Raw genomic sequence first — 23,496 nt, 5'->3', positions numbered from 1 at the left:
GCTATATGGGGGATCTTTGTCTTTTGTCTGTGTGTGTGTCTGTGTGTGTGTCTGTGTCTCTGTGTGTGTGTATGTGTGTGTGTATGTGTGTGTGTGTCTGTGTGTGTCTGTGTCTCTGTGTGTGTGTGTATGTGTGACCACCACAGCGGCCAAACGGGGGCTCTGTATGGGTGCGACGTGCTGGTAACCCCTCCACCTTCAATTAACTACCACCAAACTACGATTTAAAATTGTAATTAATAAGCTTGTGCCGGAGGCCCTGGCGGTCCCCCTCTTTAAGAAGGGACACAGGCTGTAACAACTACAGGGGCTCACGCAATCCTTGAAAGATCTGGGGACACGGTCCCATCGGTGAGCCTCTTCTCGGGCAGGCCAGGCTGCGTTGGCCGGGTCACGCAGCTACAGCGTGCCCAGCCACAGCGTGCCCCAGCTACAGCATGCCCCAGCTCCAGCGTGCCCCAGCTACAGCGTGCCCCAGCTACAGCGTGCCCCAGCTACAGCGTACCCCAGCTACAGCGTGCCTCACCTACAGCCTGCCCCAGCCACAGCATGCCCCAGCTACAGCGTGCCCCAACCACAGCGTGCCCCAGCTACAGCGTGCCCCAGCTACAGCGTGCCCCAGCTACAGCGTGCCCCAGCCACAGCATGCCCCAGCCACAGCATGCCCAGCTACAGCGTGCCCCAGCTACAGCGTGCCCCAACCACAGCCTGCCCAGCTACAGCGTGCCCCAGCTACAGCATGCCCCAGCTACAGCATGCCCCAGCTACAGTGTGCCCCAGCCACAGCCTGCCCCAGCTACAGCGTGCCCCAGCTACAGCGTGCCCCAGCCACAGCCTGCCCAGCTACAGCATGCCCCAGCTACAGCGTGCCCCAGCTACAGCGTGCCCCAACCACAGCCTGCCCCAGCTACAGCATGCCCCAGCTACAGCATGCCCCAGCTACAGCCTGCCCCAGCTACAGCGTGCCCCAGCTACAGCATGCCCCAGCTACAGCGTGCCCCAGCTACAGCCTGCCCCAACCACAGCCTGCCCCAGCTACAGCATGCCCCAGCTACAGCGTGCCCCAGCTACAGCCTGCCCCAGCTACAGCGTGCCCCAGCTACAGCATGCCCCAGCTACAGCGTACCCCAGCTACAGCATGCCCAGCTACAGCGTGCCCCAGCTACAGCGTGCCCAGCTACAGCGTGCCCCAACCACAGCCTGCCCAGCTACAGCGTGCCCCAACCACAGCGTGCCCCAGCTACAGCCTGCCCAGCTACAGCCTGCCCAGCTACAGCGTGCCCCAACCACAGCCTGCCCAGCAGCTTTCTACTCGCTAACGGCACTTGCCCCAGAGAGGGGGGGCCCCTTTAGCTTTGCTCCGTACAGTGCCGATAAATTATGGACCGGCTCAGCGCTCTGTGGATGCCATCAAATCTGCGTTTGACTCTTTTGTGCTTATTTATTTATTTCACCAGGTGCACCACTCAGCTGCCGTGTCGCTTATGTTTCAGACGCAATCCTGTCGACGCCTCCAATTGAGATGTCACCTACCTCGCCTGGTACGCAGGAGGTCGTGGGTTCGATCTCGACCCTGACGATGCCTGTGATTTGGTGAGATGTTGACTACCTCGCCTGGTACGCAGGAGGTCGTGGGTCCTATCCCGATCCTGACGACACCTGTATTTGGTGAGATGTTGACCACCTCGCCTGGTACGCAGGAGGTCGTGGGTTCTATCCCGATCCTGACGACACCTGTATTTGGTGAGATGTTGACCACCTCGCCTGGTACGCAGGAGGTCGTGGGTTTAATCCTGACCCCTGACGATGCCTGTGATTTGGTAAGATGTTGACTACCTCGCCTGGTACGCAGGAGGTCGTGGGTCCTATCCCGATCCTGACGACACCTGTATTTGGTGAGATGTTGACCACCTCGCCTGGTACGCAGGAGGTCGTGGGTTCTATCCCGATCCTGACGACACCTGTATTTGGTGAGATGTTGACCACCTCGCCTGGTACGCAGGAGGTCGTGGGTTTAATCCTGACCCCTGACGATGCCTGTGATTTGGTAAGATGTTGACTACCTCGCCTGGTACGCAGGAGGTCGTGGGTCCTATCCCGATCCTGACGACACCTGTATTTGGTGAGATGTTGACTACCTCGCCTGGTACGCAGGAGGTCGTGGGTTCTATCCCGATCCTGACGACACCTGTATTTGGTGAGATGTTGACCACCTCGCCTGGTACGCAGGAGGTCGTGGGTTTAATCCAGACCCCTGACGATGCCTGTGATTTGGTAAGATGTTGACTACCTCGCCTGGTACGCAGGAGGTCGTGGGTTCGATCTCGACCCTGACGATGCCTGTGATTTGGTGAGATGTCAACTCCCTCGCCTGGTACGCAGGAGGTCGTGGGTTTAATCCAGACCCCTGACCATGCCTGTGATTTGGTAAGATGTTGACTACCTCGCCTGGTACGCAGGAGGTCGTGGGTTCGATCTCGACCCTGACGATGCCTGTGATTTGGTGAGATGTTGACTACCTCGCCTGGTACGCAGGAGGTCGTGGGTTCGATCCCAGGCGAGATTGTCGACATCTCCCCAAATACAGGCATCGGCAGGATCTGGATCGAACCCACGACCGCCTGTATACCAGGTGATGTAGTTAACATCTCACCAAATACAGGTGTTGGCAGGATCTGGATCGAACCCACGACCTCCTGCGTACTTGGCGAGGTAGTCAACATCTCACCAAATACAGGGATCGTCAGGGTCGAGATCGAACCCACGACCTCCTGCGTACCAGGCGAGGTAGTCAACATCTCGCCAAATACAGGCATTGTCAGGGTCGAGATCGAACCCACGACCTCCTGCGGACCAGGCGAGGTAGTCAACATCTCACCAAATACAGGGATCGTCAGGGTCGGGATCGAACCCACGACCTCCTGCGTACCAGGCGAGGTAGTCAACATCTCGCCAAATACAGGCATCGTCAGGGTCGAGATCGAACCCACGACCTCCTGCGTACCAGGTGAGGTAGTCAACATCTCACCAAATACAGGTGTCAGCAGGATCGGGATCGAACCCACGACCTCCTGTGTACCAGGCGAGGTAGTTAACATCTCAAATACAGGTGTCGGCAGGATCGGGATCGAACCCACGACCTCCTGCGTACCCGGCGAGGTAGTCAACATCTCACCAAATCACAGGCATCGTCAGGGGTCAGGATTAAACCCACGACCTCCTGCGTACCAGGCGAGGTAGTCAACATCCCCGACTCGCCCTGCCGCGCCATTTTTCACTCTCCTCCCCGTGTCAGTTCCATCATCATCATCATCACCAGCCGTGATCTATGCACTGCTGGATGATGGCCTAGGCACGCCGCCTCAATGGGGTTGGCCGACCATACTTCACCATGCCAGGCAGGGCGGAGATGGGCGGTGGCCGTAACGCGGGGATCGGGGATCGGAGATCGGGGATCGGAGATCGGGGATCGGAGATCAGGGAGATCGTGGATCTGGGATCGGAGATCGGGGATCGGGGATTGGAGATCGGGGGGATCGGGGATCTGGGATCGGAGATTGGAGATCGGAGATTGGGGATCCCGGATCACACACTCAGTGACACTGTTAGTGACACTGTTAGTGACACTCTCAGTGACACTCTCAGTGACACTGTTAGTGACACTGTTAGTGACACACTCAGTGACACTCTCAGTGACACTGTTAGTGACACTCTCAGTCACACACTCAGTGACACTGTTAGTGACACTCTCAGTGACACTCTCAGTGACACTCTCAGTCACACACTCAGTGACACTGTTAGTGACACTGTTAGTGACACTCTCAGTGACACACTCAGTGACACACTCAGTGACACTGTTAGTGACACTCTCAGTGACACTGTTAGTGACACACTCAGTGACACTCTCAGTGACACTGTTAGTGACACTCTCAGTGACACTCTCAGTGACACTCTCAGTGACACTCTCAGTCACACACTCAGTGACACTGTTAGTGACACTGTTAGTGACACTCTCAGTGACACTCAGTGACACACTCAGTGACACACTCAGTGACACTGTTAGTGACACTGTTAGTGACACTCTCAGTGACACTGTTAGTGACACACTCAGTGACACTCTCAGTGACACTCTCAGTGACACACTCAGTGGCACACTCAGTGGCACTCTCAGTGACACACTCAGTGACACTGTTAGTGACACTCTCAGTGACACTCAGTGACACTGTTAGTGACACACTCAGTGACACTCTCAGTGACACACTCAGTGACACACTCAGTAACACTCTCAGTGACACTGTTAGTGACACACTTAGTGACACTGTTAGTGACACTCTCAGTGACACTCTCAGTGAAATAGTTAGTGACAATGTTAGTCACACTCAGTGACACACTCAGTGACACACGCAGTGACACACTCAGTGACACTGTTAGTGACACACTCAGTGACACACGCAGTGACACACTCAGTGACACTGTTAGTGACACTGTTAGTGACACTCTCAGTGACACTGTTAGTGACACACTCAGTGACACACTCAGTGACACTCTCAGTGACACTGTTAGTGACACACTCAGTGACACACTCAGTGACACTGTTAGTGACACTGTTAGTGACACTCAGTGACACACTCAGTGACACTGTTAGTGACACTCTCAGTCACACTCTCAGTGACACTCTCAGTCACACACTCAGTGACACTGTTAGTGACACTGTTAGTGACACTCAGTGACACACTCAGTGACACTCTCAGTGACACAGTGACACACTCAGTGACACACTCAGTGACACTGTTAGTGACACTGTTAGTGACACTCTCAGTGACACTGTTAGTGACACTCTGTGACACACTGTGACACACTCAGTGACACTTAGTGACACACTCAGTCACACACTCAGTGACACTCTCAGTGACACTCTCGGTCACACACTCAGTGACACTCTCAGTGACACACTCAGTGACACTGTTAGTGTCACTGTTAGTGACACTCTGTGACACACTCAGTGACACTCTCAGTGACACTTAGTGACACACTCAGTGACACTCTCAGTGACACTGTTAGTGACACTCTCAGTCACACACTCAGTGACACTGTTAGTGACACTCTCAGTGACACTCTCAGTGACACTCTCAGTCACACACTCAGTGACACTGTTAGTGACACTGTTAGTGACACTCTCAGTGACACACTCAGTGACACACTCAGTGACACTGTTAGTGACACTCTCAGTGACACTGTTAGTGACACACTCAGTGACACTCTCAGTGACACTCTCAGTGACACTCTCAGTGACACTCTCAGTCACACACTCAGTGACACTGTTAGTGACACTGTTAGTGACACTCTCAGTGACACTCAGTGACACACTCAGTGACACACTCAGTGACACTGTTAGTGACACTGTTAGTGACACTCTCAGTGACACTGTTAGTGACACACTCAGTGACACTCTCAGTGACACTCTCAGTGACACACTCAGTGGCACACTCAGTGGCACTCTCAGTGACACACTCAGTGACACACTTAGTGACACTCTCAGTGACACTCAGTGACACTGTTAGTGACACACTCAGTGACACTCTCAGTGACACACTCAGTGACACACTCAGTAACACTCTCAGTGACACTGTTAGTGACACACTTAGTGACACTGTTAGTGACACTCTCAGTGACACTCTCAGTGAAATAGTTAGTGACAATGTTAGTCACACTCAGTGACACACTCAGTGACACACGCAGTGACACACTCAGTGACACTGTTAGTGACACACTCAGTGACACACGCAGTGACACACTCAGTGACACTGTTAGTGACACTGTTAGTGACACTCTCAGTGACACTGTTAGTGACACACTCAGTGACACACTCAGTGACACTCTCAGTGACACTGTTAGTGACACACTCAGTGACACACTCAGTGACACTGTTAGTGACACTGTTAGTGACACTCAGTGACACACTCAGTGACACTGTTAGTGACACTCTCAGTCACACACTCAGTGACACTCTCAGTGACACACTCAGTGACACTCTCAGTCACACTCTCAGTGACACTCTCAGTCACACACTCAGTGACACTGTTAGTGACACTGTTAGTGACACTCAGTGACACACTCAGTGACACTCTCAGTGACACAGTGACACACTCAGTGACACACTCAGTGACACTGTTAGTGACACTGTTAGTGACACTCTCAGTGACACTGTTAGTGACACTCTGTGACACACTGTGACACACTCAGTGACACTTAGTGACACACTCAGTCACACACTCAGTGACACTCTCAGTGACACTCTCGGTCACACACTCAGTGACACTCTCAGTGACACACTCAGTGACACTGTTAGTGTCACTGTTAGTGACACTCTGTGACACACTCAGTGACACTCTCAGTGACACTTAGTGACACACTCAGTCACACACTCAGTGACACTCTCAGTGACACTCTCGGTCACACACTCAGTGACACACTCAGTGACACACTCAGTGACACACTCAGTGACACAGTGACACACTCAGTGACACACTCAGTGACACTGTCAGTGACACTGTTAGTGACGCTGCACTACAAACCTGGCGACATTAGTTCGATTCCCGCTCACGGCCACCACTACAACCACACACACCCCCAGTGACACACACAACAACAACAACAACCGCCATTCGCCACTAAGTGGCGGTGACGTCACCACGACGCTTGTGCCAGGCCACGTGCACCTTGAGGCCACGTGAAGTGTCGAACGCCCGCTGGCAGGAGGTCACGGGGCAGACCCAGGTGCCACGGGTCGACTGACTGAGATGACTGGCTGATGCACCACCTGTGCCCCCTACTGTGCCAACCTGCTGTGCTTTAGCCACCCGGCGCTCCGCTCGTTGTTCTGAGTGTCGCTCCTCCGCCCTCCGTTGTTGTTGGAGGGCGACTACCTCCAACTGCCCATCAGCATCCTTCACGAGCCTCCTCCACAGAGGCCGATCTTGACACGGCTGGTACCAGTCATCGGCAAGTCCACTCAGCTCCACGTCCTCCTGTACCACATCACTCCATCTCTTCTCTAGCCCGTGCCGCGCCCGCTTAGCCCCCTCGATCCGGCCAAACAAAAGCTGTTTAGGCATGCTGTGGCTGGGCATGTGGGCTACATGACCCAGCCATCGCAGCCTTCCCCGCCGGAGGAGCTCACCGATGGGACCGTGTCCAGATCTTTCAAGGATTTGTGAGCTCCTCACACAATCCAGTCTGGTTAAACCCAGGATGGATCGTAGGCAGGCCAGCCTAAATGTTTCTAACCGGCGAAGATGTTCCATTAGGGGGGTCCACGTTTCGCAAGCGTAGAGAAGTGAGGGAATGACCGTGGCCGAGAAGACCTGAAGCTTAGTGCGGAGCGACAGACCAGGTAGCTTCCACACAGCGTTATGCAACCGATGAAAAGATATTGCTGCTCGACTGATTCGGAGTGAGACCTCTGCTGTTAAACTGGAGCCAGTCATAAGCACACTGTCTAGGCATGGGAAACTCTCCACTCTCTCCACAACTGCCCCACCACCGATTGGGAGTTGTGGGGGTGGAGTGTCCGATGGTACAAAATACCCAGGCAGTGCTTAGTTTTGGTGGGGCTGATGGTAAGGCCCCACCTCTTAGTGGCACGCTCCAGCCTCAGCAGCAGCGTCTCCAACTCCTCCTCTGAATGAGCAGCTATTACCAAATCATCGGCATACATAACGTGGTTGAGCAATAGGGAGCCATCCCTTGACCGCACCCGGGCATCGATCAGCCTCCCATTATATCTGTACCATATGGAGATTCCCCCGGTGCAGCTATTGAAGGCTTCACGAACTACGTGGTCAAAATAGATGTTAAATAATGTGGGAGCCAGAGGACATCCCTGTCACACCCCAAATTGTACAGGGAGTGGCTCTGACTCCCGGCCACGTAGTTTTACCCGGGCCCGCTCACCATCATGAAGGTCCTTAATGATCGTGAGCAGAGGGTCAGGAACTCCAAAAGCACGAAGAACGACCCAGAGCCCAGGCCTACTGATGGTATCATAGGCCTTGACCAGGTCAATAAAGCAGAGATGTAGGCCTTGTTGGAATTCCCTACACCTCTGCTGTGTGTGTGTCAGTGTGTGACACACACATTGACACACACACAGTGACACACACAGTAACACACAGTGACACACACACACACTGACACACACACAGTGATACACACACACACTGACACACACACTGACACACACACTGACACACAGTGACACACACACAGTGACACACACACACAGTGACACACACAGTGACACACACACACAGTGACACACACACTGACACACACTGACACACACACACACAGTGACACACACACAGTGACACACACAGACACACACAGTGACACACACAGTGACACACACACAGTGGCACACACACTGACACACACACACACAGTGACACACACAGTGACATACACACAGTGACACACACAGTAACACACACAGTGACACACAGTGACACACACACACAGTGACACACACACAGTGACACACACACACAGTGACACACACACAGTGACACACACACACACACAGTGACATCTGCCCGCCCGGGGAGACAAAGGCGGCCCCATCTGCCGAGCGGCCCTCAGCGCCTGGGGGCCTTGCGGCCTCGGTTCCCATGGGAACGCAGCCTCCACTCGCCTAGAATCCTCTCCCTGCTATTATTATTACTGCTGCTGCTGCTATTACTGCTGCTGCTGTTGTTTTCACTACTGCTGCTATTACTGCTGCTGCTGTTGCTATTACTACTGCTGCTATTACTACTGCTGCTATTACTACTGCTGCTATTACTGCTGCTGCTGTTGCTATTACTGCTGCTGCTGTTGCTATTGCTGCTGCTGTTGCTATTACTGCTGCTGCTGTTGCTATTACTGCTGCTGCTGTTGCTATTGCTGCTGCTGTTGCTGCTGCTGCTGTTGCTATTACTGCTGCTGTTGCTATTACTGCTGCTGTTGCTATTGCTGCTGTTGCTATTACTGCTGCTGCTGTTGCTATTACTGCTGCTGTTGCTATTACTGCTGCTGCTGTTGCTATTACTGCTGCTGTTGCTATTGCTGCTGTTGCTGTTGCTATTACTGCTGCTGCTGTTGCTATTACTGCTGCTGTTGCTATTGCTGCTGTTGCTGCTGCTGTTGCTATTACTGCTGTTGCTATTACTGCTGCTGTTGCTATTACTGCTACTGCTGCTGTTGCTATTACTGCTGCTGCTGCTGTTGCTATTACTGCTGTTATTGCTATTACTGCTGTTATTGCTGTTGTTGTTACTGCTGCTGCTGTTGCTGCTGCAGCTACTATCGTTGCTGCTACTACTGCTGCTGTTACTGCTGTTGTTACTGCTGTTGTTGCTGCTACTGCTGTTGTTTCTACTATAGATGCTCCTGCTGTTGATCTGACGGCTACTGCTGTTTTCTGATGCTGTAGACGCTATGTACATGCACATCTCATTGTGTGGGTCTCTATGTGATGAGCCTGTGGGTTTCTGTGTGGTGAGTCTGTGGGTCTCTGTGTGATGAGTCTGTGGGTCTCTGTATGGTAAGTCTATGGGTCTCTGTGTGGTGAGTCTATGGGTCTCTGTGTGGTGAGTCTGTGGGTCTCTGTGTGGTGAGTCTGTGGGTCTCTGTGTGATGAGTCTGTGGGTCTCTGTGTGATGAGTCTGTGGGTCTCTGTGTGGTGAGTCTGTGGGTCTCTGTGTGGTGAGTCTATGGGTCTGTGTGTGATGAGTCAGTGGGTCTCTGTGTGGTGAGTCTGTGGGTCTCTGTGTGATGAGTCTGTGGGTCTCTGTGTGGTGAGTCTGTGGGTCTCTGTGTGGTGAGTCTGTGGGTCTCTGTGTGATGAGTCTGTGGGTCTCTGTGTGATGAGTCTGTGGGTCTCTGTGTGGTGAGTCTGTGGGTCTCTGTGTGATGAGTCTGTGGGTCTCTGTGTGGTGAGTCTATGGGTCTCTGTGTGATGAGTCTGTGGGTCTCTGTGTGATGAGTCTGTGGGTCTCTGTGTGATGAGTCTCTGGGTCTCTGTGTGATGAGTCTGTGGGTCTCTGTGTGATGAGTCTATGGGTCTCTGTGTGGTGAGTCTGTGGGTCTCTGTGTGATGAGTCTATGGGTCTCTGTGTGATGAGTCTATGGGTCTCTGTGTGATGAGTCTGTGGGTCTCTGTGTGATGAGTCTGTGGGTCTCTGTGTGGTGAGTCTGTGGGTCTCTGTGTGATGAGTCTATGGGTCTCTGTGTGATGAGTCTGTGGGTCTCTGTGTGGTGAGTCTGTGGGTCTCTGTGTGGTGAGTCTATGGGTCTGTGTGTGATGAGTCAGTGGGTCTCTGTGTGGTGAGTCTGTGGGTCTCTGTGTGATGAGTCTGTGGGTCTCTGTGTGGTGAGTCTATGGGTCTCTGTGTGATGAGTCTGTGGGTCTCTGTGTGATGAGTCTGTGGGTCTCTGTGTGATGAGTTTGTGGGTCTCTGTGTGGTGAGTCTGTGGGTCTCTGTGTGATGAGTCTGTGGGTCTCTGTGTGATGAGTCTATGGGTCTCTGTGTGGTGAGTCTGTGGGTCTCTGTGTGATGAGTCTATGGGTCTCTATGTGATGAGTCTGTGGGTCTGTGTGTGATGAGTCTGTGTGTCTCTGCGTGATGAGTCTGTGGGTCTCTGTGTGGTGAGTCTGTGGGTCTCTGTGTGATGAGTCTGTGGGTCTCTGTGTGATGAGTCTGTGGGTCTCTGTGTGATGAGTCTATGGGTCTCTGTGTGATGAGTCTGTGGGTCTGTGTGTGATGAGTCTGTGTGTCTCTGCGTGATGAGTCTGTGGGTCTCTGTGTGATGAGTCTATGGGTATGTGTGTGATGAGTCTGTGGGTCTCTGTGTGGTGAGTCTGTGGGTCTCTGTGTGATGAGTCTGTGGGTCTCTGTGTGATGAGTATATGGGTCTCTGTGTGATGAGTCTGTGGGTCTCTGTTTGATGAGTCTATGGGTCTCTGTGTGATGAGTCTATATGTCTGTGTGTGATGAGTCTGTGGGTCTCTGTGTGATGAGTCTGTGGGTCTCTGTGTGATTAGTCTGTGGGTCTCTGTGTGATGAGTCTGTGGGTATCTGTTTGATGAGTCTATGGGTCTCTGTGTGTGAGTCTATGGGTCTCTGTGTGATGAGTCTATGGGTCTCTGTGTGTGAGTCTATGGGTCTCTGTGTGATGATTCTATGAGTCTCTGTTTGATGAGTCTATGGGTCTCTGTGTGATGAGTCTGTGGGTCTCTGTTTGATGAGTCTATGGGTCTCTGTGTGATGAGTCTATGGGTCTCTGTGTGATGATTCTATGGGTCTCTGTTTGATGAGTCTGTGGGTCTGTGTGTGATGAGTCTGTGTGTCTCTGCGTGATGAGTCTGTGGGTCTCTGTGTGATGAGTCTATGGGTATGTGTGTGATGAGTCTGTGGGTCTCTGTGTGGTGAGTCTGTGGGTCTCTGTGTGATGAGTCTGTGGGTCTCTGTGTGATGAGTATATGGGTCTCTGTGTGATGAGTCTGTGGGTCTCTGTTTGATGAGTCTATGGGTCTCTGTGTGATGAGTCTATATGTCTGTGTGTGATGAGTCTGTGGGTCTCTGTGTGATGAGTCTGTGGGTCTCTGTGTGATTAGTCTGTGGGTCTCTGTGTGATGAGTCTGTGGGTATCTGTTTGATGAGTCTATGGGTCTCTGTGTGTGAGTCTATGGGTCTCTGTGTGATGATTCTATGAGTCTCTGTTTGATGAGTCTATGGGTCTCTGTGTGATGAGTCTGTGGGTCGCTGTTTGATGAGTCTATGGGTCTCTGTGTGATGAGTCTATGGGTCTCTGTGTGATGATTCTATGGGTCTCTGTTTGATGAGTCTATGGGTCTCTGTGTGATGAGTCTATGGGTCTCTGTGTGATGATTCTATGGGTCTCTGTTTGATGAGTCTATGGGTCTGTGTGTGATGAGTCTATATGTCTGTGTGTGATGAGTCTGTGGGTCTCTGTGTGGTGAGTCTGTGGGTCTCTGTGTGATGAGTCTGTGGGTCTCTGTGTGATGAGTCTGTGGGTCTCTGTGTGATGAGTCTGTGGGTATCTGTTTGATGAGTCTATGGGTCTCTGTGTGATGAGTCTATGGGTCTCTGTGTGATGATTCTATGGGTCTCTGTTTGATGAGTCTATGGGTCTCTGTGTGATGAGTCTATGGGTCTCTGTGTGATGATTCTATGGGTCTCTGTTTGATGATTCTATGGGTCTCTGTGTGATGAGTCTATGGGTCTCTGTGTGATGATTCTATGGGTCTCTGTTTGATGAGTCTATGGGTCTCTGTGTGATGAGTCTATGGGTCTCTGTGTGATGAGTCTATGGGTCTCTGTGTGATGATTCTATGGGTCTCTGTGTGATGAGTCTGTGGGTCTCTGTGTGATGAGTCTATGGGTCTCTGTGTGATGAGTCTATGGGTCTCTGTGTGATGAGTATGTGGGTCTCTGTGTGATGAGTCTGTGGGTCTCTGTGTGATGATACTACGGGTCTCTGTGTGATGAGTCTGTGGGTCTCTTTGTGATGAGTCTATGGGTCTCTGTGTGATGGGTCTGTGTGTCTCTGTGTGATGATACTACGGGTCTCTGTGTGATGAGTCTGTGGGTCTCTGTGTGATGAGTCTATGGGTCTCTGTGTGATGAGTCTATGGGTCTCTTCGTGAGTCTGGGTCTTTTTGTGATTAGTATATGGGTCTCTGTGTGATAAGTCTATGGGTCTGCGTGAATCAATGGGTCTCTGCGTGAGTCTATGGGTCTATTTGTGGTGCATGTATGGGCCTCTGTGGGATGAATCTATGGGTGTCTGTGTGATGAGTCTGTGGGTCTCTGTGTGATGAGTCTATGGGTCTCTGTGTGATGAGTCTATGGGTCTCTGTGTGATGAGTCTGTGGGTCTCTGTGTGATGAGTCTGTGGGTCTCTGTGTGGTGAGTCTGTGGGTCTCTGTGTGATGAGTCTATGGGTCTCTGTTTGATGAGTCTATGGGTCTCTGTGTGATGAGTCTATGGGTCTCTGTGTGATGATTCTATGGGTCTCTGTTTGATGAGTCTATGGGTCTGTGTGTGATGAGTCTATGGGTCTCTGTGTGATGATTCTATGGGTCTCTGTTTGATGAGTCTATGGGTCTGTGTGTGATGAGTCTATATGTCTGTGTGTGATAAGTCTGTGGGTCTCTGTGTGGTGAGTCTGTGGGTCTCTGTGTGATGAGTCTGTGGGTCTCTGTGTGATGAGTCTGTGGGTCTCTGTGTGATGAGTCTGTGGGTATCTGTTTGATGAGTCTATGGGTCTCTGTGTGATGAGTCTATGGGTCTCTGTGTGATGATTCTATGGGTCTCTGTTTGATGAGTCTATGGGTCTCTGTGTGATGAGTCTATGGGTCTCTGTGTGATGATTCTATGGGTCTCTGTTTGATGATTCTATGGGTCTCTGTGTGATGAGTCTATGGGTCTCTGTGTGATGATTCTATGGGTCTCTGTTTGATGAGTCTATGGGTCTCTGTGTGATGAGTCTATGGGTCTCTGTGTGATGAGTCTATGGGTCTCTGTGTGATGATTCTATGGGTCTCTGTGTGATGAGTCTGTGGGTCTCTGTGTGATGAGTCTATGGGTCTCTGTGTGATGAGTCTATGGGTCTCTGTGTGATGAGTATGTGGGTCTCTGTGTGATGAGTCTGTGGGTCTCTGTGTGATGATACTACGGGTCTCTGTGTGATGAGTCTGTGGGTCTCTTTGTGATGAGTCTATGGGTCTCTGTGTGATGGGTCTGTGTGTCTCTGTGTGATGATACTACGGGTCTCTGTGTGATGAGTCTGTGGGTCTCTGTGTGATGAGTCTATGGGTCTCTGTGTGATGAGTCTATGGGTCTCTTCGTGAGTCTGGGTCTTTTTGTGATTAGTATATGGGTCTCTGTGTGATAAGTCTATGGGTCTGCGTGAATCAATGGGTCTCTGCGTGAGTCTATGGGTCTATTTGTGGTGCATGTATGGGCCTCTGTGGGATGAATCTATGGGTGTCTGTGTGATGAGTCTGTGGGTCTCTGTGTGATGAGTCTATGGGTCTCTGTGTGATGAGTCTATGGGTCTCTGTGTGATGAGTCTGTGGGTCTCTGTGTGATGAGTCTGTGGGTCTCTGTGTGGTGAGTCTGTGGGTCTCTGTGTGATGAGTCTATGGGTCTCTGTGTGATGAGTCTGTGGGTCTCTGTGTGGTGAGTCTGTGGGTCTCTGTGTGGTGAGTCTATGGGTCTGTGTGTGATGAGTCAGTGGGTCTCTGTGTGGTGAGTCTGTGGGTCTCTGTGTGATGAGTCTGTGGGTCTCTGTGTGGTGAGTCTATGGGTCTCTGTGTGATGAGTCTGTGGGTCTCTGTGTGATGAGTCTGTGGGTCTCTGTGTGATGAGTTTGTGGGTCTCTGTGTGGTGAGTCTGTGGGTCTCTGTGTGATGAGTCTGTGGGTTTCTGTGTGATGAGTCTATGGGTCTCTGTGTGGTGAGTCTGTGGGTCTCTGTGTGATGAGTCTATGGGTCTCTATGTGATGAGTCTGTGGGTCTGTGTGTGATGAGTCTGTGTGTCTCTGCGTGATGAGTCTGTGGGTCTCTGTGTGGTGAGTCTGTGGGTCTCTGTGTGATGAGTCTGTGGGTCTCTGTGTGATGAGTCTGTGGGTCTCTGTGTGATGAGTCTATGGGTCTCTCTGTGATGAGTCTGTGGGTCTGTGTGTGATGAGTCTGTGTGTCTCTGCGTGATGAGTCTGTGGGTCTCTGTGTGATGAGTCTATGGGTATGTGTGTGATGAGTCTGTGGGTCTCTGTGTGGTGAGTCTGTGGGTCTCTGTGTGATGAGTCTGTGGGTCTCTGTGTGATGAGTATATGGGTCTCTGTGTGATGAGTCTGTGGGTCTCTGTTTGATGAGTCTATGGGTCTCTGTGTGATGAGTCTATATGTCTGTGTGTGATGAGTCTGTGGGTCTCTGTGTGATGAGTCTGTGGGTCTCTGTGTGATTAGTCTGTGGGTCTCTGTGTGATGAGTCTGTGGGTATCTGTTTGATGAGTCTATGGGTCTCTGTGTGTGAGTCTATGGGTCTCCGTGTGATGAGTCTATGGGTCTCTGTGTGTGAGTCTATGGGTCTCTGTGTGATGATTCTATGAGTCTCTGTTTGATGAGTCTATGGGTCTCTGTGTGATGAGTCTGTGGGTCTCTGTTTGATGAGTCTATGGGTTTCTGTGTGATGAGTCTATGGGTCTCTGTGTGATGATTCTATGGGTCTCTGTTTGATGAGTCTGTGGGTCTGTGTGTGATGAGTCTGTGTGTCTCTGCGTGATGAGTCTGTGGGTCTCTGTGTGATGAGTCTATGGGTATGTGTGTGATGAGTCTGTGGGTCTCTGTGTGGTGAGTCTGTGGGTCTCTGTGTGATGAGTCTGTGGGTCTCTGTGTGATGAGTATATGGGTCTCTGTGTGATGAGTCTGTGGGTCTCTGTTTGATGAGTCTATGGGTCTCTGTGTGATGAGTCTATATGTCTGTGTGTGATGAGTCTGTGGGTCTCTGTGTGATGAGTCTGTGGGTCTCTGTGTGATTAGTCTGTGGGTCTCTGTGTGATGAGTCTGTGGGTATCTGTTTGATGAGTCTATGGGTCTCTGTGTGTGAGTCTATGGGTCTCTGTGTGATGATTCTATGAGTCTCTGTTTGATGAGTCTATGGGTCTCTGTGTGATGAGTCTGTGGGTCTCTGTTTGATGAGTCTATGGGTCTCTGTGTGATGAGTCTATGGGTCTCTGTGTGATGATTCTATGGGTCTCTGTTTGATGAGTCTATGGGTCTCTGTGTGATGAGTCTATGGGTCTCTGTGTGATGATTCTATGGGTCTCTGTTTGATGAGTCTATGGGTCTGTGTGTGATGAGTCTATATGTCTGTGTGTGATGAGTCTGTGGGTCTCTGTGTGGTGAGTCTGTGGGTTTCTGTGTGATGAGTCTGTGGGTCTCTGTGTGATGAGTCTGTGGGTCTCTGTGTGATGAGTCTGTGGGTATCTGTTTGATGAGTCTATGGGTCTCTGTGTGATGAGTCTATGGGTCTCTGTGTGATGATTCTATGGGTCTCTGTTTGATGAGTCTATGGGTCTCTGTGTGATGAGTCTATGGGTCTCTGTGTGATGATTCTATGGGTCTCTGTTTGATGATTCTATGGGTCTCTGTGTGATGAGTCTATGGGTCTCTGTGTGATGATTCTATGGGTCTCTGTTTGATGAGTCTATGGGTCTCTGTGTGATGAGTCTATGGGTCTCTGTGTGATGAGTCTATGGGTCTCTGTGTGATGATTCTATGGGTCTCTGTGTGATGAGTCTGTGGGTCTCTGTGTGATTAGTCTGTGGGTCTCTGTGTGATGAGTCTGTGGGTATCTGTTTGATGAGTCTATGGGTCTCTGTGTGTGAGTCTATGGGTCTCTGTGTGATGATTCTATGAGTCTCTGTTTGATGAGTCTATGGGTCTCTGTGTGATGAGTCTGTGGGTCTCTGTTTGATGAGTCTATGGGTCTCTGTGTGATGAGTCTATGTGTCTCTGTGTGATGATTCTATGGGTCTCTGTTTGATGAGTCTATGGGTCTCTGTGTGATGAGTCTATGGGTCTCTGTGTGATGATTCTATGGGTCTCTGTTTGATGAGTCTATGGGTCTGTGTGTGATGAGTCTATGTCTGTGTGTGATGAGTCTGTGGGTCTCTGTGTGGTGAGTCTGTGGGTCTCTGTGTGATGAGTCTGTGGGTCTCTGTGTGATGAGTCTGTGGGTCTCTGTGTGATGAGTCTGTGGGTATCTGTTTGATGAGTCTATGGGTCTCTGTGTGATGAGTCTATGGGTCTCTGTGTGATGATTCTATGGGTCTCTGTTTGATGAGTCTATGGGTCTCTGTGTGATGAGTCTATGGGTCTCTGTGTGATGATTCTATGGGTCTCTGTTTGATGATTCTATGGGTCTCTGTGTGATGAGTCTATGGGTCTCTGTGTGATGATTCTATGGGTCTCTGTTTGATGAGTCTATGGGTCTCTGTGTGATGAGTCTATGGGTCTCTGTGTGATGAGTCTATGGGTCTCTGTGTGATGATTCTATGGGTCTCTGTGTGATGAGTCTGTGGGTCTCTGTGTGATGAGTCTATGGGTCTCTGTGTGATGAGTCTATGGGTCTCTGTGTGATGAGTATGTGGGTCTCTGTGTGATGAGTCTGTGGGTCTCTGTGTGATGATACTACGGGTCTCTGTGTGATGAGTCTGTGGGTCTCTTTGTGATGAGTCTATGGGTCTCTGTGTGATGGGTCTGTGTGTCTCTGTGTGATGATACTACGGGTCTCTGTGTGATGAGTCTGTGGGTCTCTGTGTGATGAGTCTATGGGTCTCTGTGTGATGAGTCTATGGGTCTCTTCGTGAGTCTGGGTCATTTTGTGATTAGTATATGGGTCTCTGTGTGATAAGTCTATGGGTCTGCGTGAATCAATGGGTCTCTGCGTGAGTCTATGGGTCTATTTGTGGTGCATGTATGGGCCTCTGTGGGATGAATCTATGGGTGTCTGTGTGAGTCTATGGGTCTCTGCGTTAGTCTATAGGTCTATTTGTGGTGCGTGTATGGGCCTCTGCGGGACGAATCTATGGGTGTCTGTGTGAGTGTTGGTCTCTGTGAGGGTCTACGGGCGCTCTGGGTGAGCCAATGGGTGCCTGTGAGCCTTATGGGTCTCTGCCGATCAGGTTAAAACTGCCCTCTCGATGGGCTATCTCGAACCCTGCTCTCTCGTGGCGTGAGCAATGGGCTTCAGGTGTCAGCCTCTCCCGATGCCAGCCCTGGTTCTAAAAGTGCGAATGAGCGTAGGGGCGACTTGTACGGGTGAGGGTGGAGGTAAGCCGTATCGTCCCGGTCACACACCGCCCTGCACTGCAAACCCGGCCCACCCGGGTTTCGATTCCCTCTCGGTGCCTGCAACAACCGGCGGGGATTATTAGCACCGGTCCTGGGTCTCGCTTGTTTCAGTTTCTTTTGGTATAGCCCTGTGAGCCATCCGGCTCTTGAATCGGAGTGCAACCACAACAAACAAAAAAAACAAAAACACGAACAAGAAAAACGTCTTCAAGTGACTACGTGTGGTGACTTTGTGCAAACAGAAAATCCATGGGAAAAAAAAAACCAGCAAAAATATTCCTGAAAAAAGCATTGTACACCAACGCTGTGTGCAAAAAAATCCCAGTGGGATGCAAGATTAGATTAAGGCCATCAGTCTAACTCCGTACTACAACAAAACAAACATGTCCAAACCAAAAAACTTTTTCCAAATCACCAAAAAATAAAGCCGTAATTGCAACGTAACAGTGATCACAAGGACTGTGACCGAATTTTTTTTACAATAAACTACATAAATAATAACATGCAACACCAAACCCTAGAGCCACAGCTGGCTGCATGAGTCACTCCGCAACAACAGGAGCATCGGTCCGAGTATCAAATCTTTCAATGCACCTTCAAGATCGGCACGCTAAATCAAAATACAGATCATACTTTGCAGCGGTCATCCGGAGCGACGAAACATTTTATTTCATTTGAAGGTGGACTCGGCCTCGAAAGAGCACCTGGCGCGGCGTGTAAACATTGTCACGAGGGAGACAAAGGCGGCCGGGCGTGGTGTTGGGCCACCCAACTCGTTTTGACCTTCGTAGGCGCTACTCGTTACCAGCACTCGTCCCAACGGTGCGTTAAGGCTGCGCTCGATAAGCCAACTGATTTCCTTAGAGCTACCTTTTTTTGAGTGCTTGGCTTGTCGTCTGTATCCCGCACCTCGGATCAGCACGGTTGGCTACGTAGGGTTACGAAAGAAGTTCAACATCGATGCGCTGCATGGGACACTGCAATACACACCACTGGACGCTGCACTTACGCACCACGTTACAATGCACACTGCACTACACACTTCGATGAGCTATCATTTGTGGAAGCCGGGGCACGACTGAACAAGAGCGGCATAGCTCAGTTGGGGCCTTGCCTGGTAAAATATAAAGTATTTTAATAGTCGAGTGAGTGTGAGTGGGGTTTCTATCCTCTCCTCCCCTTGTTCTCCAATCGGTTCCCTTTAGGTTCCGTGGTTTTCCCTCCCGTAGCCACACTCTGAACTCAAACCTCAACTATTATAATGTTACCAGGTAAGGCCCCCACTGAGATATTTTTTTCATAAGCGGCCTGGCCACCACGAATGATAGCTCGATGCAGTGGCTTGGCACGTGCACTCTGAACTCAAACCTCAACTATTATAATGTTACCAGGTAAGGCCCCCACTGAGATATTTTTTTCATAAGCGACCTGGCCACCACGAATGATAGCTCGATACAGTGGCTTGGCACGTGGAAATCTATAGCGGGACAAAACACTCCACGCCACCACGGGCAGAGAGACACAACTCCCAATATACAGCAGGGGTCGGGATCAATCCCACGACCTCCTATACACTAGGCGAGGGAGATAACACCTCCTAGCCACCATGGTGATGATGATAAGAGACAACGCAAGCTCCAAATATACAGCAGGGGTCGGGATCAATCCCACGACCTCCTGTATACCAGGCAAGGTAGTTAACAAGCGGCGGTGGTAATGGCCGCCTAGCTGTAGCGTCGTGATCGTCGCCATCGCACGAGGCATTGAGATGCTGCCGGATGCTTCTAGATGGCTACCCCCACCCTCAGTCTTTATCCGTGCCTGAGTACCCATCTCACGTTGCTATCGCTGGCCGTGCTTTACCCCTCCCGTAGTATATGTTACGAGCTTTACTGCCCGGCTTCGCCCGCGACTTGGATTCTTGTCTTGGATTAATACACGGCCTACGCGTAGGGTGGGTTGGGGGGGGTGGGGGATGCGTGACGTCAGCAGGCACACTGCGTGACGCTGCCGCGTGCTGGTGACATCACCGATGTGACGTCACCGCTCACTTGCCGTGCAAAATATATCCATTATTGCACCCCGCCCCCAAAATACAACAGCAGCAGCAGCAGCAGCAGTTATACTTTTTTTGCATTGTGTACAGTCTGGAAGCTGCCCACATGCCAAATTTCAAGTTTGTTGCATGTCGGGAAGTACGCTAAACATTTTGGACAGACACGTTCACAGATTTCCCTTTTTATATACGTAGATTTATTGTAGCGCGATTCTTCCATTAACGTGGTGTTCTTCAGGAACGCAGCCGCCGCTACTACTACCGCTTTGTTCCAGGAGAATGGGACTGTACTCGACTGCGATTAAGCAGCAGCAGCAGCAGCGACATCACTCAACACGACCGTGACACAATTGGCAGGACCCTCCTGTGTAAATTGGGGGTGCCACGGTCGGTAGGAGATGTTAACCATCTCGCTTGGCATACAGGAGGTCACGGGTTTGATCCTGAGCCTAACTATGCCTTTATTTAAAGCTTTCGTGACTGCAGTGATTCATAGTCTTGGTTCATTCGGTAAAGTCACCACGTAGAAAGGGGAAACAATAAAAGAATAAAATATATATACAAAACAATAAAATTCTCACGACGTCTCGACTGCAACAACACAAGCAAGTCGTCATCAGGTGTGAAAACCAACGGCAAGAAACATTTGAAAGAAGTGGCGGTTTGTATTTATTTATGTTTAAACGCTAGCACCACGGATAGCGATTGTTTAGATCAGGGGTCACCAAACTACGGCCCGTGGGCCGGATGCGTCAGTCCATCAGGCCCGCCGACGGTACTTGAATTTGGTTGATAAAACCTTATTGAACACGAGACGTTGTGATGCAATTTAAATTTAAATATGTTTAGAATACTAGGAGATGTTCACGCGTGCGGAGACCTCCTGACTGCTATGTTCCTTAAATTTACTATTTTAAATTTTAAATGATTGCATCTAGATTTTCTCGTTTATTGTAACGTTTGCTTATTTCGCACCATCCCAAGTACTTCCCCGGCTCGTGGTAGCTCCGCCTACGCTCTGACGTTACCGTGGTTTCCATGGCAACGTCATGGCAACACGTCGCCATGGTTTCCATGGCAACACACACAAACACGCATCTTTCCCGCCCCCAGATTTTCCAGCTGTCAACACAGGTCCGACGCTCCAGAAATATTTATTTATTATGAACTATGAACTATTATGCGGGCCGCGCTCGTCATTCTTTCAGTTATCCGGCCCACTGTGAAAAAAGTTTGGTGGTCCCTGGTGTAGTGTATAGTAGTGTAGTGTATAGTGTAGTGTATAGTAGTATAGTGTATAGTAGTGTAGTGTATAGTAGTGCAGTGTATAGTAGTGCAGTGTATAGTAGTGTAGTGTATAGTAGTGTAGTGTATTGTGTAGTGTAGTGTATAGTAATGTATAGTAGTGTGTAGTGTAGAGTAGTGTAGTGTAGAATTTAGTGTAGTAGTGTATATTCTAGTGTATAGTAGTGTATAGTGTAGTGTATAGCAGTCTAGTATCGTGGTGTATAATGTCGTGTATAGTAGTGTATAGTGTAGTTGTGTATAGTAGTTTATAGTAATGTAGAGCTCGAGTATGTTGCCAGGGAAAGGGAGGTCTGGACCGCCACTACTCAACACACTGCCACCACGACCCTCACCAGGACAAGCGGATTGAGTAACAAATTCAGAATGAACGATATTTTAACCAATCGTTAATTTTGTTGAGGTATCCCCAACGGGTTAAGTAGTGACTTGCAAGCGGATTCAACAAAACGTCCGACGGATGCACTCCAGTTTACCACGTGGGCTTTGGCGACCGATATTATCCACGATAAAAAGGTTTTTGGGTTAAGTCGCGTTATTTATAAATGTGTCGTAACCCTCCACCACCCGACACGGCCAAGCAGTAAAAAAAACGCGTCACGTTTGCAAAGGACAAAACAGTTCACTGCTTTAGCCCGCCGGTGTGTTGAAGAGTGAATCAACAACATTGAAGGTGCACTCCACCATGCCTTGCGTCGTTTGTCCGCGCCGCTTACGAACGATGAGGTGGTTATTTCGACGTCGTTAACGCTCGCGAGTGAAGTTGCCTCTTCCCCGCCCCCCCCGTCTCTCTCTCTCTCTGTCTGCCCCCCCACCCTTCACAATGTTATCCTCCCCTGACCCCCCCACCACCACCCACCCACCAGCTGACGCCCCCCTAGGATGTCCGGTTATGTTGAGGTCCAGGACAAAGCGCCAACCCCTCCGGTCAGAATGAACTCGGCGTTGCTCAACTCGGCGTCGGTGGGGTGCAGCGGCGGGCCCCGGGAGCGCGAGGCCGGCTCGGCAAAGCCCCTGCCCTCCGCGCCGGAGGAGAAGAACCGCAAGGCCAGGCTCATGTCCATTTTCCAGGACAAGAGTGAGGAGCGCCGCTTCCTTGTGACGTCACTTCCTGTGACGCCGCTTCCCGTGACGCAGCTTCTGACACTTCCTGTGACGTCACTTCCTGTGTCGCCGCTTCCTCTGACGCCACTTCTGACACTTCCTGTGACGTCACTTCCCGTGACGCCGCTTCCCGTGACGCCGCTTCCTGTGACGCCGCTTCCTGTGACGCAGCTTCTGACACTTCCTGTGACGTCACTTCCTGTGACGCCGCTTCCTGTGACGCCGCTTCCTGTGACGCAGCTTCTGACACTTCTTGTGACGTCACTTCCTGTGATGCCGCTTCTGACACTTCCTGTGACATCGCTTCCTGTGACGCCGCTTCTGACACTTCTTGTGACGTCACTTCCTGTGACACCGCTTCCTGTGACGCCACATCTGACACTTCCTGTGCTGACACTTCCTGTGACGCCACTTCCTGCGATGCCGCTTCTGGCACTTCCTGTGACGTCACTTCCTGTGATGCCACTTCCTGTGACGGCTCCTCTGGCACTTCCTGTGACGTCACTTCCTGTGACGCCACTTCCTCTGACGCCGCTTCTGACACTTCCTGTGACGTCACTTCCCGCGACGCCGCTTCCTGTGATGCCACTTCTGATACTTCCTGTGACGTCACTTTCCGTGATGTCACTTCCTGTGATGCCGCTTCTGACACTTCCTGTGACGTCACTTCCCGTGACGCCACTTCCTGCGATGCCGCTTCTGACACTTCCTGTGACGTCACTTCCTGTGATGCCGCTTCTGACACTTCCTGTGACGTCGCTTCCTGTGACGCCGCTTCTTTTGACGCCGCTTCTGACACTTCCTGTGACGTCACTTGCTGTGACGCCACTTCTGACACTTCCTGTGACGTCACTTCCCATGATGCTGCTTTCCATGACGCCACTTCCTGTGACGTCACTTCCTGTGACGTCACTTCTACCACTTTTAAATCATCGTCCAGATTGACAAACTCATCTCTTTACAACTGCTGTTTGTTGTTGTGTTTAGTTTGTTGTCCTTCCCCGCCGCACCTCCGTTGACTGCGTATGGTGTGAATAGAAGTTCAACACACACGTACAGAACCACCATCATCATCAGAACCATCATCATTACCATAATCACACATATCA

At 50.8% G+C, this 23,496-nt stretch overlaps 1 protein-coding gene across 1 annotated transcript in view; it reads left to right on the top strand.

The window, feature by feature from the left end:
• Positions 1-23,496, top strand: part of LOC116957110 (serine/threonine-protein kinase PAK 3-like) — a 97,907-nt gene that overhangs the window by 22,551 nt on the left and 51,860 nt on the right. The window contains exon 3 of the mRNA XM_076055228.1: positions 22,150-22,361. Within this exon, the coding sequence (XP_075911343.1) occupies positions 22,166-22,361 (196 nt within the window). The 5' untranslated portion in view covers positions 22,150-22,165. The remainder of the gene's footprint in view (positions 1-22,149; positions 22,362-23,496) is intronic.

The sequence above is a fragment of the Petromyzon marinus genome, chromosome 70, assembly GCF_048934315.1.
Source record: "Petromyzon marinus isolate PM22_M1 ecotype Great Lakes invasive population chromosome 70, UKy_Petmar_22M1.pri1.0, whole genome shotgun sequence".
In the NCBI taxonomy this organism is placed as follows: Eukaryota; Metazoa; Chordata; class Hyperoartia; order Petromyzontiformes; family Petromyzontidae; genus Petromyzon; species Petromyzon marinus.
Note: the sequence above shows the minus strand (reverse complement) of the source record. Positions and strands in the feature narration are given on the sequence as shown.